This window comes from Pelodiscus sinensis, chromosome 23 (assembly GCF_049634645.1).
Source record: "Pelodiscus sinensis isolate JC-2024 chromosome 23, ASM4963464v1, whole genome shotgun sequence".
Classification (NCBI taxonomy): domain Eukaryota; kingdom Metazoa; phylum Chordata; order Testudines; family Trionychidae; genus Pelodiscus; species Pelodiscus sinensis.
The window spans coordinates 13,433,740-13,450,562 of NC_134733.1; the positions used below are offsets into that span (position 1 = coordinate 13,433,740).

At 47.7% G+C, this 16,823-nt stretch overlaps 1 protein-coding gene across 2 annotated transcripts in view; it reads left to right on the forward strand.

The window, feature by feature from the left end:
• The first annotated feature begins 1,171 nt into the window (after positions 1-1,171).
• Positions 1,172-16,823, forward strand: part of LOC102462193 (solute carrier family 2, facilitated glucose transporter member 5) — a 52,544-nt gene continuing 36,892 nt past the window's right edge. Inside the window, exons 1-4 of one of the 2 annotated variants that reach the window (XM_006127094.4) lie at positions 1,172-2,146; positions 10,813-11,026; positions 13,368-13,562; positions 16,452-16,707. In XM_006127094.4, the coding sequence (XP_006127156.2) occupies positions 1,752-2,146; positions 10,813-11,026; positions 13,368-13,562; positions 16,452-16,664 (1,017 nt within the window). In that variant the 5' untranslated portion in view covers positions 1,172-1,751 and the 3' untranslated portion in view covers positions 16,665-16,707. The remainder of the gene's footprint in view (positions 2,147-10,812; positions 11,027-13,367; positions 13,563-16,451; positions 16,708-16,823) is intronic. The other variant, XM_075906627.1, reaches the window with a different exon arrangement.

Here is a 16,823-nt window from a genome sequence, read left to right on the forward strand (position 1 = left end):
TTGTCGGCTCAGCGCGGCAGCCATTTAAATTTAATTTCCCTCTGCTGATCAGCCTAATCTACATGGCTCCATCAACGGAGCCATGTAGTTTAGACACACCCTAAAGGTATAAACTGCATAGCTTATTCAGAGCTTATTTTGAGATTGTTTATTTGTCTACACAGCACCAAATTTTGAAATAGACTGCTATGCCGACAAGTCCCTTAATCCTCGTGGAATGAGGTTTACTGGAACGTTTGACTAGCACGCCCGTTATTTCAATTGCATTTCGAAATAATGGGCATGCTGTAAAGTTGTGGAAAATGCTATTTCAGGATACCAGATGTATCCCGCAATTGCGCCTCAGTCTGACGTACCCTATATGAGCAAAGACCTACTCAAATGGATCAGATTGTGGCATGCGGGCTAGATCTTCAAAGATATTTAGGCTCCTAACTTCAATAGATTTATTGTAAGAACCTCATTGGGTTGTATCCTTCCGCTTTTGTGTGATTTTTTTGTGTGCACATAAGATGAACAGTACCAAACTGCATTCATGTAATCTAGAGATGACTGCCCCCTAACCCAGAGCACATGAACAGCTGTTTTTCTCTAGCTACAATTCCTACTGTCAGACATATGAAATGGGACAGTTGTCAAATCAATAGAAATGTTTGGAAACTGACTAAAAATAAGTGACTAGCCAGTGTTCTAATTCACTGTGTGCATACAAAAAATCTACTGGAATAGTTTGCTTTAAAAGCAACTGACTAAACAAAATGCCCCTGCAAAAGTCTGATAAGATATATTTATATGCCCAGTGAAGAGTCAAAGCTGGTAAATGGTAGGGACAGTGATGTGAGATGTCCCCTGGCTTTCCGTTTATTGCGATGCTAGTTAATTGCACAGTAAAAGAGCTTCTACCTCCTTAACCTTCTGGCCATTTCAAGTTATGAAAAAAAATTGTCTGAAAATTGTAGGTACATAAATACTTAATTTTTTAAAGGGGGGTACTTTATAAAAAAAAAAAAAAAGGTCGGGAAACACTGGTGTAGCTGCTTCCACTGGAGAGAAGGGGTTTCCCACTGATGTAGGCAAGTCCCCTCCCAGAGGGGGCTAACCCCGCGTTTGAATGGATTCTTCCGGTGCTCTAACCCCCTCTCCTTGTGGGACACGGGCCGGGCTCAGCACAGCTCTCGGGGTGTGTGGAGTGTTCACACCCGCGCGCAGGCCGGAGGGGCTCCGCCCCAGAGGTGGCTGCACGCCAGGAAAGGCTCCCGGGGCGGGGCGGAGGAAGCACCCAGCGCTGCAGGGAAGGTGAGGGGCAGGCCCGGATGGGGCGTGGGTTTCTCGGCCGGCGCAGACACGCGTGGCTCCGGCAGGGCTGAGAAACGCACCGGCCCCAGCAGCCGCCTCCTCCGCGCCCCGGGCAGCCGGAGCCCGGCGCTCACATGATGCAGTGAGCCGCGGGGCGGGGGGCGGCGGAGTGTGGGCGCTGGAGCCCGGCAGAACTTTCCTCTCGCAGCCGCGGCAACTCGGGCTCGCCCCCGGCTCTCTCCCGGGCCCCGCCGGCACTTGGAGCCGCTTCGCTCCGCCTCGCTGGCGGCTTCCTCTGTTCCCTTCTGCAGCTGCCTGCCCCTCCCCTCCGCCGGGCCCCTTCCCCGGGCTTCCCCTCCTCCTCCAGCCCTTCGGTTTCCTTCCCAGTCTGCTGATTCCTCCCCCTTGCCTGCTCTCTCCCCTCTGCCTGCTCCCCAGAGCGCCCTGCCCCCCCCATGCCCCACTCCCCCATGCCCATGGGGGCCATGCCCCCGACGGAGCTGCACCCCTTTGAGCGGATCATCGTGCTGGTCTCCTGTGTCCTCTCCTTCCTGGGTGCCAGCCTGCTGGTCTTCACCCATGCCCTTTGGCCCGAGCTGCGGACGCGTCCCCGCCAGCTCCTGCTCTACCTGTCCCTGGCCGACCTCCTTTCGGCCGCCTCCTACTTCTACGGGGTGCTGCAGGACTTCGAGGCGTCCTCGTGGGACTGCGTGCTGCAGGGCGCCCTGTCCACCTTCTCCAACACCAGCTCCTTCTTCTGGACCATGGCCATCGCCCTCTACCTGTACATCACCATCGTGAGGGGCACGCCTACCGGCATGGGCTTGCTCTGCTTCTTCCATGTCATGAGGTGAGTTTGGGCCACACAACCCGTGTTTCCCTCACCCTGTGTAGGTGACGCCTGTTAGCACTTGGGATGTGCGCCACCCTCCTGTGCTCTGCTAAAATTTTAATGGCTAAATAGGGTGCCTCCCCCCGCCCCCCTCCTTCTTCAAGGTGGCCCTCCCTGCACCCCTTTTCCCCACAGGCACCAGTCGCCTCTGTCACCCGGGGCTCTCATTCCAGCCAAGAAGTGCAACTGAGAGCCACTGGGTATCCATCCCTGGATGCTTGGTTGGTTGGTAGGAGGGCTGGGTCCCATTGTCTTCCCCTTAAGCTGTCAGGATGGGTGGTGAGCTGCTGAGCCTACTTTGCCCTTTGTTAGCTTCTTTCAAGCCAGAGCTTTGTGGCCATTAACAATTGTCTCAGTGTTTTTGGGAGGTGGCTGTCATTAAAGCCAGACGAGGAAAGTGAGATGCGGAGGGATGAAATGGCTCGCAGGAAGTCAGACAGCGAATCTAGCAGACACAAGAAACGAAACCCAGGAGTCCTGGTACTTCTGATTTCCTCTCTGAGTGTCCCACTAGAACACCCACATGAATCCAAGCATAGAGGCCTCTGTTCTAATGACGAAGTCCTTCATTTAGAGCGTATTTACCTAAATTCTCTATACTCCCCCTGCACCTGTAACTTATAACTTTCAGAGCATGCAGTTTTAAAATGAGGAGGCTGCTGGAAAAGCAGGCAGAAAGCTGTTTGGCATCTCAGAAGGAAAGCAAAACAGACTAGCTCAGGGTTTAACTTTGGCCAGAGTGTTTACTGTTTAGCTAGCTGATTTTCCACATCATGTTTAATAAAAGCCTTCATTATGCAATCCATGCTTGTGTAATCATGTGCCACCTCCACGCTGTGCCTGACAGTGATCCTTTGGTGCTTTGGGCTGCCAGGTTTTTCTAATAAATTATATGGAAAAGGAGACAGTTAAAAAGACCCTCCGAGGCAAGCCAAACAGTGGGTCTGGAGGTCTTTTTTTTTCTTTGTTGAATGCTTCAAATTGTCATCTTGTCCTTGCAAACAGCATTATTTTGCAGACGATTGGTTAACATGGTTGTGCCAATCAAAAAGACAAGTCAGAGAAAACAAGTCTAAGGGTTAAGTGGAGAAGAAAATTGAATTCCTACCCTATCTCTTTGAATTATCATCCAAGTGTAACCTCTACCTGAGTAGAAATCAGAAAGTTTGCGAAAGTTTGCTTGGTAGCTCAGAGAATGTGTGTGACTAATGTGTGACCTTATGTTACAGGTTTGGGGAGGGGAGGGGTTTCATTCTGACTTCAAATAAATAGAAAATGATGGCAGTAGGGAATGGAAACTATGGAGAGAGAAGGGGCAGGCTAGTGGGAACAGGAATAGGAGGCAAGATACGTGGGTCCAAATTCTGTAAGGACTCATGTCTCATCAGACTTGATAAGAATGAATGAGTCTCTGCAGAATCTGGCCTGTTTGTTCTTTTCCTGTCTTGGCCCGTGATTTATGGGACCATGGTCCGCGCCTCAGTTTCTCCATCTGTTTAATACTTCCTAACCTAACCGAGGGGAGGCGAGGAGATTGTAAGGATGGATTGATTAATGGCTGCAAAGCAGCGTGCAACCTGCGAAGAATTTAAGACAGTTCTTTGCCACCAGTATTCCCTGTAAGCTGAGCTCTTGGACAGCCCCCCAGGGGAGATTCAGGTGCTGCCCAGCTGATTAGCAGAGCCAGCAGTATGTGTTTCTACTGGTGGTACACACCGTACAATGTATCTGTACATGGGTGGGGAAAAAATGAGAGGGAATGCTGGCATGGGGAGAGAAGATTGAGAAGCTTAGCTTTCCTCTCTTTGTGAACCTTGCGTGGTTTTATTTTCACACTCTGTATAGTCCTATCGCCATGTTCTCTCTGCCCTAATATGCGTCAGCAAGATGTCTTGGCATCGTTCAGCTCACACTTTGCTATGTTCAGAGGACGAGGCAGGTCACTGACATCCAAATCCAATTATTGGATTCTGCTTCATAAATGACCCTGCAAAACCTGTGAAATATTTTTACCAGCTTTAAATCTTCTGCAAGAAGTCCAGGAGGAAAGCATGCACCAGTTGGGGCTTGTTCCGTGTGCTGCCTAGCACCACACCCTGTTCTCTTTCCCGTCCCCTTTTTGTTGTAGCATAGAACTTGACTACGAAAGTACAACCTGGGAAGGACGCTGTCTGCTGTTTTGCAAGGGTCCAAAGTGCCATTTCCCAGATTGAATTGATGAACAGATTTATTGGGACATAAGCTTTTGTGGGTAAAAACCACTTTGTCAGATTCAGGATGTGGGCTTTTACCCACAAAAGTGCCTGCCCAAAGAAATCTGTTCATCTTTAAGGTTCCACAGGACTTCTCATTGGTTTTGAAGATACAAACTCACACGGTTACTCCTCTGAAACTAGCCAGACTGAATTGTCATTTGTAGACTGTTCAGAACCCCTTAGCCAACAAAGCAGGTCAAATCTGGAATAGCCACAAATTAACAAATACTGGAGGAGGTGGTGAGAAATAAATAGAAGGGCGGGTGAGAGGGGACTTCATCTGAAGAAGTGGGCTGTGCCCATGAATGCTCATGATACCATCTACATGTTTTGTTAGTCGATAAAGTGCTACCAGACCTTTGTTGTTTTTTAAGTTTAAAGATAAGCTGTTATAATTAAGAGTTAAAGACAAGATAAAATCATTAGGATCCTTGAAGCATGATTAGGGGTTAATGGTCGATTAGATAAGAGTTTAGGCATCTTTGTGATAGCTCACCAAGGCCTTGATATGCACTGGCAATAAAGATTCCATACAGACATAGGGGACTAGCTGTGTGTAGGGTACACATGGCAAGATTGGGGTTGATCAGAATTAAATTACCGGTAAAAGGGTTACAAGTCTCAGAGGGGTAGCTGTGACTTGAGAAACAGCAGAGCTGCAATTCATTTGCAAGTTTAACAGGATTAAATTAGGACTGAATAAAGATTTAGAATGGTTCTCTCACTACAAAGGCAATTTCCCCTCTCTTGGTCAACCTTCCCATCAGCTGTTGGGAGTGAGCCACATCCACCCGGACTGAACCGACCTGTTCCTAAGTAACTCCCTTCTTTTGATATGTTTCTATACATATAGAACTCCTTGCCTCTGTGATTTCCACTCCATGCATCTGACAAAGTAATTTTTATACCCAGGGCTCGAGAAATAATGTAATCTACTCACCTGTGGCGAGTAGATTACAACCCAGAAGATTACAACCCGGAAGAGCTGGCACAGAGCGATCTGCGCATGCGCAGAACCGCGCGGCTGGCGATGTTAGTCTTTAAGGTGCTACAGGACTCCTTGTTGGTTTTGTAAAAGGGTCGACATTTTTAAAAAGGCAGATGCTATCCTGTGCTTGCCTGCATCTCAGGATGGGAAACGGAGTTGCAACTCTCTTTTCACACTGTTTAAAATCCATTAGAGCTTTTTTTAAATTGACTTGTCCCTATGACAGTTGAATGTGCTGGATGGTTGTATCCTGACTTTTTCCTGTTAAGGAAATAGGCTTGTTGCTTTAGATGAAACCGGCCAAACTGGTTCCTTGGTTATTGACTCAAGTGGCAACACATGCTTAGTTTTAACAGCCAATCTGGGGAGCTCCATCATACATATACAGTTTTGTTGAGCTAGGCTCAAGACAACGGATTTAGTTTTGAGTTTGTTTAAATATTTGCAATTTGTGTGTTAGTTCTAGGATCCTGGCCAAAAAATTCCAAGTTAATTATGTTCTTATTCTCTTAATAGCCCAGAGAGAATCTCATGTGGGCACAATATTCTTGGTCTTCTGTTGTAATTGTGTAGAATGGTTGTGTCTCTGCTGTCCAGAAGTGGCTGCATTCCATTGGAGAGCTAAGCAATTAGCATGTGTATATGTTAATGTATCAGACATGTCTGCAGTGCACTTTGGGATGCTTTCAAATACTGGTCTGTGTAAATGTATAATTTTACCAGTCTCAGATTTCAGTACTCTGAAACTTACTCTTAAACTTATTGTGACAGTACTAGTGACAGATTGTTTTCATAGGGTGTGATTGTCCATAAACTCCCTAGTGCTGTTGGCAACATGTAAGAATCTGTTGCAGTTTGCTTTGGCCTATTGGATGTCTCACCAAAGGCTTTGACAGGGTAGATCAAGTTGACTGCAAGCACCTGATCAGTAGTGCTGTAGCGTGGAACTCCTTAGTCACAGGCATTCATGAAAGGTGCTTTCCCTCGTGACAGAAAGTGCTGTACTGTACTGGTGATGCACAAACCAAATACACTCAACAATCTAGAGTATGGATTCCCAAACTGGGGTGTGTGCCCCAGCCTCCCCCCCTCCCCCCATCAAGTTTTGCTTCCCTGTTCCTTCTTTACTTTTTTTTTTTTTGCTCAACAAGTTTTGCTGCCATTTGGGGGGAGGGGGTGTGAGAGTTTTTCAAAAATAAAAAAGGGGGGGCATGATGCCAAAAAGTTTGGGAACCACTTATCTAGAATGACTGGATCTGATATTGGTCCCCCACAATTGCTGGCTACCAAGGCTGGTAGGAAGAGAAAGTGAAGATAGTGGAATAGAAGAGAAATATTTTTTTTATCAAAGGATCCCAAAGCGTTTGGCTAATGACATACATACAGCACAACTGAAATGCAGCTGCCTCTGAGGTGGCAGGCAGCAGCCCGCCAGTGACTGCCCACAGATCTTGTGAATGCTGAAGATACCAGGGCAAATGGCTGATTTGATTCAAAAGTGCTGTGTATTCTTCAGTGTCCATTGGGAGCAAAGGGAACTTCAGCTTTTAAAGTTTCCTGAAGAGACCCGTGCACAGAACTTGAAGTATTGGCCTCCCCCACTTACATAACCTAATACCATGTTTGTATATTACACACCTGAGTGTATTAATATTAGCAGGTATCTATTAAAACCAATACTTAGCTTGTTGCCTGATAGCTAGTAATAGCTGGGGACATTTCTTCTGGACTAATTGTTCTAGGTCTGAGTGTGTCTGCTGAGCATCACCCGCTGTTACTAGGTAGAGTACCATTCGTGGCTGCATACATGTCCGAGTATTTACACAGTAAGGCAGCACCAGTCGGGTGTTTATGCTTCACTTGACCAGATCTGTAACAGCCTTTCGTGAGTCCCTATATAATAACGCAAATTGCAACACTTGACCTCAGTGTGTCTCAAAGTACTTTACAGAGAGGGTGAGTATCATTATCTCCATTTTACAGGTGGGGACGCTGAGGCACAGAGGGGAAGTGACTTGCTCAGAATCTCTCAGCAGGAGGCTGGTGGCAGCGCTGAGAACAGAATGAAGGTCTCCTAGGGTCTAGTCTGTTGTTCTAACCTCTAGGCAACACTACTAAGTGTTTTACAAAAATAGGGGAGCACAGCTTATCTCATTTGATGAGTGAGGGAAACTGAGGAATACAGAAACTGAATTAGTTTAGTGTCCCCAGCCATAATTTTCTATGTTTAGAAACAGCCAGTGCACCCAGGTTTCTGATTCACATTGGTAGACACCTCTCTTGTTCAGACCCACATTGTTCATTTACTCTTAAGTAGCTGGGAAGCTCAGTAGAGTGGAAACATTTCAAAGATTTCAATCAAATCTCATTTTCAGCCACAGCAGGGGCAGTTATTGTGAACAATAATCAGGAATTTACTCCCCTCCATTTATGAGTCCATCTGGTATCTAGAAATATTCACTGGCTGCAACTCTTCAGCCTATGCGGTGACTTGTGAACTGTTCACTCCCCATATTCATGGAGTGTGTGATTGGTCATCTCTGTCACATAGACGTGGTGTTATTTTTTGCTTCCTGACTGGATGAGCATATGTTATAAAATTGGAGAATGATAAAGTAGTGAACAACACAAGCTTAGGCAATAATTTTCAGGCAAGCGATTGTTCATGCCAAGATGTTCGAAACTCCTGGGATTCAACAGCCATTTTCACAAATACTCAGTACTTGTCTGAATATTTCTGAAAAGCCAGTGCATCAAGGGACTCCTTCATGAATGAGAACATGTGGAACATCTTACTGCAGAAGTATTTTCAAAGGGGGGCCTGGGATCCGCTTTATTAGTACTTACAGCTGCCAAAAGCTTTCTGAAACATCTTTGCTTCTGCTGTTTGAATGACGGGCTTGGTGTGGTGGAGAAACTTGAGTGCTTTTGTGACCCTGAGAGCATTTCACCTAGGAATCTCCGCACTCCTGTGAGGTCATCCAAGGCAGCAAGGTCGAAGGTAAAAGTCCAGGCAAACAGCTCCCGACCCCACCCCGAGTCCTCAGCATCAGAGGCAGGCGGATGAAGAAATCATTTCTCTCAACAGCTGTGAAGGTGGATGAAGGCTACAGCATAATGAAGATCTCCAACCACCTTGGTGTCCTTGTTGTTAGATTATGATCCTCCTCCTGCCAACCACTATGTGTGCAGCAGTGACTGCACATTCGAAGAAGTCCCGTACAGATGTCTTCCATCCAGATCTGTCTCTTCCCTTGGGAAGTTCCTGCCCCAACTGGGACAAGATCTGGGGATCCTGAATTGGTCTCATTAGCTACCTGCAGGTCCACCACTGATAAGTGGTGATTGTTTTATGGAAAGCAGCTATCCTTGAATGCTGAAGGAATTGCCAACCATGGCAAATTCTCATTTAATGTTGTGGGAGAGGATGAGCTGAGCCCAAACCGCAGCACCAGGCACCCCATGGATAGATGGATGCAGTGCTTTTTTTGTGACGGTACGCCCCAGTCCCTGCTGGCCCCATGTACAAGAGTCCCCTTCATGCAAAGTTTCAATCTTTGAAACATGCACGGTCCCCATCGGGGATTCGTACATTTCAAAGATAGAACGCACGGCACCTTCGCCTTTTGAAATGTAGCAACAGCCGGCTGGGCTCTTGAAACATTTCAAAGTGGAAGCGCCCATATCAGCTAATCGAATAGTCGATGGAAATTCCATCGACTATTCAATTAGTCAATAATTCTAATTTTGATATCCCTAGTGGCAGGGCCAGGTTTTGGTCCCAAGTAAATGTGGGTTGGTCTTTTGCAATGGAGAGAGTCACAGCTAGCTGGATCAGAGGCTAGGATTGTCCTTTGCACTATATGTTGGGTGGGATGTATGCTTGAGTCTGTGGATTCTTGTGGTTCTCATTTATGGATTTTTGAGAGCTGCCCAAACTGTCTCGTGACTTCATTTGCCTTCTGGTTTTGGCTGGAATTATCTACTAGATGTGATCCTGAAACAGAACACTCTCTGAAGACCCTGAAACTTTGGAAGGTTCCTCTCTGGGTCTGAGCTCTGTGCATCAGGCTCATCTCTGTGTTCTTATAAATTCTTGTATTTGCCACCAATGCTTTTCCCTAAAAATATGCTTGTACATTCTGCCCCCTCTCCCCAAAGTTGCTACCATGTGTCCAGTTTTCCAAAATAGTTGCTCAAAGAAGCAGTAGGATGTTTGATTCCTCTATTTATTTAGATGTCTAAATGCAAGATGTAGGTGCCCAATGTCATTGTCCATGCTTGAAAACTCTCTAGAATTTTCCAACTGGAGCAGAATTGTCATACACACAAGCTCAGGTGCTTGTGTGTTTTTCAGGGAAAAGACTGAAGAGTATAGAGCTACTGCAGATAATTGCAATTTGGCAGTGAAGAGCCAAGAAAAGGGTCCAAGTGTCTCAGAGGTTTTCTTGTAGAACTCAAGAGTTTGGGCTGCAGAGAGAAAAAGGATGAAAGATTATATTGCTGTTCGCCTGCGGTGGGAGTAGCAAATTATAGATCTCTGAGGGCATGTCTAGTCTACGTTCTATTTTCGAATGAGGATATGCAAATTCCACGCGAATTTGCATATCTTCTTCCGATTGCTTTTTTGAAAGCAGGTCTTGTGAAAGTAGTCTGGATGCATTTTTTTCAGGGGGGAAAAAAACCCTTTTTCCAAAAAACTGCTCTTCCTAAAAAAAGGAAGTAATCAATGTTACTGATCGACCACCCTATGTAGTTCCCTTCGGCGGGTTTAGTTGTATCCCTCTTTCCCCACTCTTTGAGGGGTTTTTTTTCTTCCCAGTGTTTGGCTTTTCCTTCCATCAGATCGAAGATCTGCTGCGCTTCTGACTCAATGATCTCCCTGAGTCATCCCAGTGATTGTCTCTAGAGACGAGAAGAAATGCCAGGATGATGTAATTGCTGCATCAGGCCTCTCTTGAACGGAGCAAGCCACATTGCCCTGTTTAAAAAACCAAACGCACCTCTGCTTCAGTGTGACGGTGGGGAAAACAAGGGACTAGAAGAGGAAGGAGGGGGATGAAATGCCATGGTGGCTCTTTCACACAGCTGCCAGGGTAGATGAATAGGGATGTCTCCGGCTGGTGGGCAGATCCAAAGACAGAATTAAACCAAGGGAGTTGACCTGCACTGTGCCTTGCTGCAGCATGGGGCTCCCCTGTGTGCTGATGGGATTTCCCAGCTGTCTAGGTGCTGGAATCACCACCTGATTATCCAAGGAGAGTTCAGTGTCCTCAGCGATGGGGGTTTGTTTACTGCCTGGGACCTGTTCCCCTGCTCTGAACTGTGTGTGATTTGTGAACCCAACTCTGTCCTCTCCCCTTCCTGTTCTCTCCTCTCAGCTGGGGAGTCCCACTTGGCATCACGGTGGCTGCTGTCGCTCTGAAGAAGATTGGTTATGATGCATCGAACGTCTCTGTGGGCTGGTGCTGGATCAACTTGGAAGCGGAGGATCGGATCCTGTGGATGCTGCTGGCAGGGAAATTGTGGGAGTTGCTGGCATATGTGATCCTACCAGTCCTTTACATCCTCATCAAGAAGCACATCAGTAGGGCGGTTGGTACCCTGGCTACTTAGCTTTAAACAAGGCTGAATGGTGATGGTATTGTTATATCCCTACAGATCTCAAGGCACACTAGCAAGTGCATAAATAAGAACTACTTCGCTTACCTCTGAAATGCAGCCACCTCTGGGGAGCAACAGTGCACAGCACTGCTACCCAGTGACTTAGCATGAGATAAACAGGGCATTTAAAAACAGTAAACAGGGAGGGGCATGGAAAGGTAGAATGTAAATATTGGAGTAGGATGTTAGGGGGCAAAATCCAGACCTGGTGTAATTGTAGGCAACTTCAGTGGAGTTGCATCCACTTACATTCACTCATTGGCCCCTTGAGGTGGGGTCAATGATCCTTAGCCAGGCAAAAAGTGCTGTGTGTTTTTTAGTGGCCGCACTGTGCTGGGCACTGGATACACACACCTAATAAAAAAATTGAGCTCCTGCCCCAAAGAGCTTTCAATCTAAACAGCAAATATAACTGAAATCCCTGGCGAGCGCAGGAATTAAGAGGGCCAGGTTAGCATTTGAATAATGTGGAAAGATAAACCTCAGCTATGCCGCAGTGGCAGAGCACAGGGACTATAGAGGACAGATTCCTATTTTTGACCTAAATTATGGATTTAAAAAAAGCCAGCTCTAAAAATGTCTTCCCCCTGACTGCCAGCACAGCGACAGATCTGCTTGTTGGGGTGGTAATTAGAGACCACAGAGAGCAAACGGGTTTGCTACATGCGGACCTGGGGGCGTTTCTCTTCTGAGCTCTGATCAGGAAACCTGGCTGGCCGGCTTTCCTACCATGAGATCGGGCATCACCTGGTCACGTCTGTATGGAAACACTTGACTATCCCCAGTGCCTGGAGATCTACAAAGAGGGGAAGAGGAGTCTAAGCAAGTTTGCAGCTGTGGGTCACCTGTTATCCGTCTCCGAGACTCTGTGTTCTAGCAGCTGTCAAAGATGCCAGCGTGACTGTCTGGAAACCTGATCTGCTCCCCTCCCGCCCGTCTGTCCTGGGTGTTCAGGCACTGTCCTCTCCCTCGTATGCCTTGGGCTCTGATTCCAGTGCAGGATGCGGGCTGAATGCAGGCGGTTGTCAAAGCTGATTCTTGGTCTAGGGGCTGCAGGCAATAGCAAGCTGGGTCATCTGGTTTCCCTTCTCCTGTGGCTTGGAGCAGTTCTGAGCCTGGTAACCCTGGGACTGTAGCCTCACAGCTCTCTTCCCCTCCGCCCCCCAGCAGGGTGCAGCTGGCTTCGGAGCGCCTTATAAGCCAGTGTGGGTTTGCGACACGTGCTTTCTCGTGATTGTGAGAGGAGTTGGGTTATGCCAGGCATGCAGAATGCTGGCAGGGTGTCGTCTTTCCCCAGAGAGCCTTGTCCCCCTGTACAAATGGCTGGGGGTTTACGGATGCCCTTGGAGGGGGTCTGTGAGCACTATATGTGATTGCACTGAGCTCTTCTAGGACAATGGCCTTTTCCTGGTGGGGCTGTTAGCGTTGGGAGGTGCAGGAGGAATAGTGGTGGGGGAAGGGTAGAACATTCTATATACTCTGCAGCACATGTGAGGGGGAGGAAGAGTTTTCTGTTGGACTCCTGTGCTGGGTTTTGAGCGGTGTCAGTTCAGTGGCGCTCTGTTCATTTAGACAGGGAAGGATCTGTTCCTTAATCTCTTGATTTCCCCCTCTGTAAAATGGAGATAATCCTTCCTTGCCTCTCAGCATAAGCACATGGAAACTGCTAAGTCCTTTGGAGACCAAAGAGGCAATAATAATTAATACTTTACTCTTCATAATGGCTTTTTTTATTTGGATTTTGGTTTCATGAAAGCAAGTCACTATTTTCCACCCATCTCATAGGCACATTGAGATAAAGTGATTTGCCAAAGGCCATCGAGCAACTCAGTGGCAGAGCCAGGAATGAAACCCAGGTTTTTCAACAATCAGAGAACCTATTTTGTAAAGTGTTGCTGGTGTTCATGTTGCTATAGCTGCAACTGTTTTTAATTATTTAGCAATGTAGGTGTGATGTTCTCATAGAATATTGAAATATCAAGGTATCCTGTTCTGCCTTCTTTTACATCTGGATGGCCTTCTTGGTTTCACTAAGGGTTGCTTATATTAATGAGCAAAATTTGGTCCAAAATCTTTGTTTCAAAGAACTAATAGCAGGACTCGAGCCCAACTTGGGCAGTCTCTGTCTGGACTGGCCATTTCTTTGGCTGACAGTGTAGCCGAGGGCAGGTTTATCGGCTTTGGCAAGAAGCCACCAGATTGTGCATTTGCCATAAATTAATATTGGAATATCAGAGTCTGACTTTCTTTCTTTCTTTCTTTGTTTTTGAAGCGTGCAGCCCTCTCCGAATATCGCCCCCTACTGGCCAGGGCTCCTGCCTTTCAGCCCAGGACTTCCATAGCAGATAAGAAATTGATCCTCATCCCCCTTATCTTCATCTTCCTCCGCATCTGGAGCACTGTCCGGTTCATCCTGACCCTCTGCAACTCCTATGCCGTGCAAAATTCAGTCCTGGTGGTCCTGCACGTAAGTACCTGTCGGGCGCTGCACTCCCCTGACAGATTCACAAGGAAGATGGGGGGAGAAGTAACAGGCTTTGTCTCAGGCAAGCAGTTCTCGGTCCCTGCCATTTTTGTGGCTAGAAGTAACAGTGCAGGGACTCTGCAAATAGCCTGCACGATTTGTGCATGCAGGCCGCCCGCAAAGACATCATGCTAGCCCAAGATCATAGAAAGGTAGGGCTGGGATGGGCCTTTAAAGCCCTGTCCTTTAGAAGGACCAAACCAATGTAGACCATCCCTTGCAGCAGAGGCGACAGATGATGAGGGAGCTGGGGGGGAGCACATGACACCCCCTCCCCCACTCCCAGCCTGGGGAAGAGCTGGACAATCCCCCTTTGCCTCAGACCCTGCCCCCACTTTGCTTCTTCCCCCCCCCCCCCCCCACCACTGCTCTGCCTTCTCCTTACCTTTTTCCCCCAAGAGGTGGTTTGGGAGACTAGGGCTACGTCTACACTGGCACCCTTTTCCGGAAATACTTAAAACGGAACAGTTTTCCGTTATAAGTATTTCCGGAAAAAGCGCGTCTACATTGGCAGGATGCTTTTCCGGAAAAGCACTTTTTCCGGAAAAGCGTCCATGGCCAATGTAGATGTGCTTTTCCGCAAAAAAGCCCTGATCGTCATTTTCGCGATCGGGGCTTTTTTGTGGAAAACACTACTGTGCTGTCTACACTGGGCCTTTTACGGGACAGTTTTCCGGAAAAGGGACTTTTGCCCGAACGGGAGCAGCATAGTATTTCTGGAAAAGCTGCTGATTTCTTACAGTAAATCGTCAGTGCTTTTCCGGAAATTCAAGGGGCCAGTGTAGACAGCTGGCACGTTTATTCCGGAAAAGCGGCTGATTTTCCAGAATAAGTGGCCAGTGTAGACACAGCCTAGGGGTGTTGCAGGGCTGGAGAGGGAAGTAGGGATCTGGTCCCCTCCCCTGCACTCACTGGCAGCAGCGGGGGGGGGGGGGGAGTGGAGCCAGGAGGCCTTCGCTTGCTTTGCTCCTCCAGTCACATTGCTCCACTTCCCACCGGGGAGTATGGGAAGGTCCCACCCCCTCTCCTGGTTGAGCAAAGTATCTGGGGCTGCCTTGCTCTGCTACTCCTCCCCCCCCCCCCCCCCCAGCCCTGCTGCTGCAGGTGAGTGTTGGGGGGTCAGATCCCTGTTGCTGGTGTGGCCTCCCATCCCCGCTAGTCCCCCTGCCAGCTGCTGGTTGTCCCTCCCACCCACAGCGACTAAGGGACACATGATCCCCCCCATGCTCCCTACTTATGGCCTCTGCCTAGCAGGTATTTGTCTAATCTCTCTTTAAAAGCCCTCAACAGTGGGGATCCTGTTAAGCTCTGGAATAGGCTTCCTACTCTTGTGGTTAGAAAACATCTAACCAAAATTCCCTGGCTACTGATTAAACTCTTGACTGCCTGTGGGCACTGAGAACAATTGATCACAGTCCTCTTTATAGCATAGTCAAAGACTATTATCAGATCCTAACCCTGACCAGAGTTTTTTTTAACTTTTCCTAGAAGGTCAGGTTTTTTGAACCTTTTATCATTTTTATTTTTTGTTGCTCTCCTCTGGACTCGCTCCAGTTTGTACAGATCTTTCCTAAAGTGTGGTGCCCAGAACTGGACAAGGTACTCCAATTGAAGCTTTTCTCCTGTTCTCACTGAATGCTGTGCACAAACTATGTAATCTGCCGTAGGCACAGGATGCACACTGAACGGGATACTGTATGATTCTGCCAATTCTTCTTACAAAGCACTTGGGGGAGGGTGAAACTGTGCTTCCTAGAAGAAGTACTTTGCGTGTGTCTCTTGAATTTCACCTTCCTGAAATGCAGACCACTTCTCCAATTTGTCAAAGGGGTTCTGAACTTGTATCCTCTTCTCTCATGTGCTTGCAACCCCTTCCCACTTGGTGTGTCTGCAAATTGTACAAGCATCTTTTGCGCTCCCTTAGCCAAATCATAATTGAAGGCCTGAGATATGGGGGGCTGCTGTGCTTCAGGGTATTGCAAAGCCACGCTGGTTTGGGGTTAGTTTAAGGAGGAGTTGTTAGAGCCGAGTCTCTTTGAATTCATAAAGAAATGACCCATTCTGTAAAGCAGGGCTTTTGTGAAATAGAACTGCCTTAGTTTTCCTGTCCCTGGTCTCTTTCTCTCTCCATCTCTTGACACACTTTGATTGTCTGTCTGTCTCTGATCAGCTGTCACCAGTGTTCCTTGTAAACTGTGCAATTGTACGGCCACTCTGCAGAAATTGCAACACCGCCCAGTTGATTAGCAGAGCGCCCACAGCTAGGTTTGTGTTTCTATGGGTGGTGCACATTCGCATGTCTTAGTGCACATTAAATTATTCTGCACATGAATGAAAAAGATTTAGTGGGAACATTAGCTCTCACTCTTTTTTTATTAAACACTCTGGTTTGCTTTCTGTCCTGACTCCTTTTTTCTCCTTGTCTCTGCGCTTTCCTGGTCTCTCTTCCCTAGTATATCTCTCTCCCCTCATTTCTCCATATCCCTATGTCCTGATGGGGCCAGAGCATCGGTTGTCTTTGACCTCGTAATGCAGGTGATTGCTTAGGAGGGGCATGTGACTGTGGGTCTGTCCCCTTCCGAATGCAGGTGAGTTGTCAGTTTTTCCCGACTGCTCAGGATAGCAGTGGGGGGTGTCTCTCAGAAGACAGGCAGGTTGGGTTTTCTTTTGGTGTAGGACTGATGTCCCAGATCCTCTTCCTTTCTTAAAGCCAAAACCCATGCTCTGCCTGTTCAGTGACTGTCGTGGCCAGATTGAGAATCTGGAGGTGGGGTGGGGAAGAGACATCTCCCGCAACTGCTTGGAGTTAATTTTCTCTTCCTGCCCTTGCAGGGAATTGGGAACACGTTCCAAGGAGGTGCCAACTGCATCATGTTTGTCCTCTGCACCCGTGTGATCCGGACCCGGCTGCTCTCTTCCCTTTGCTGTGGTTACTACAGAGGCTTGAATCAGCCTTCGCAGAGCCTAGAGGGGGGTTACCAGCCTGCCGAGCCCTGCAAGAATAAGGATGTTGAAAAGACAAAGGCTAAACTCACAAGCACCTGAGCCTTGAATTTCCATGGCTGAGTGTGAGACTCCATCATTCTCGGTAAAGGTTTTACTGCGAGTCCTAGCTGGGCACAATATGGGCAGCGCATGAACTGCTGGTTGTGGGAGGCTCATCCCCAGCCCCACCCCTTCCAGCTGAGGCCTCGCCCCACAGAA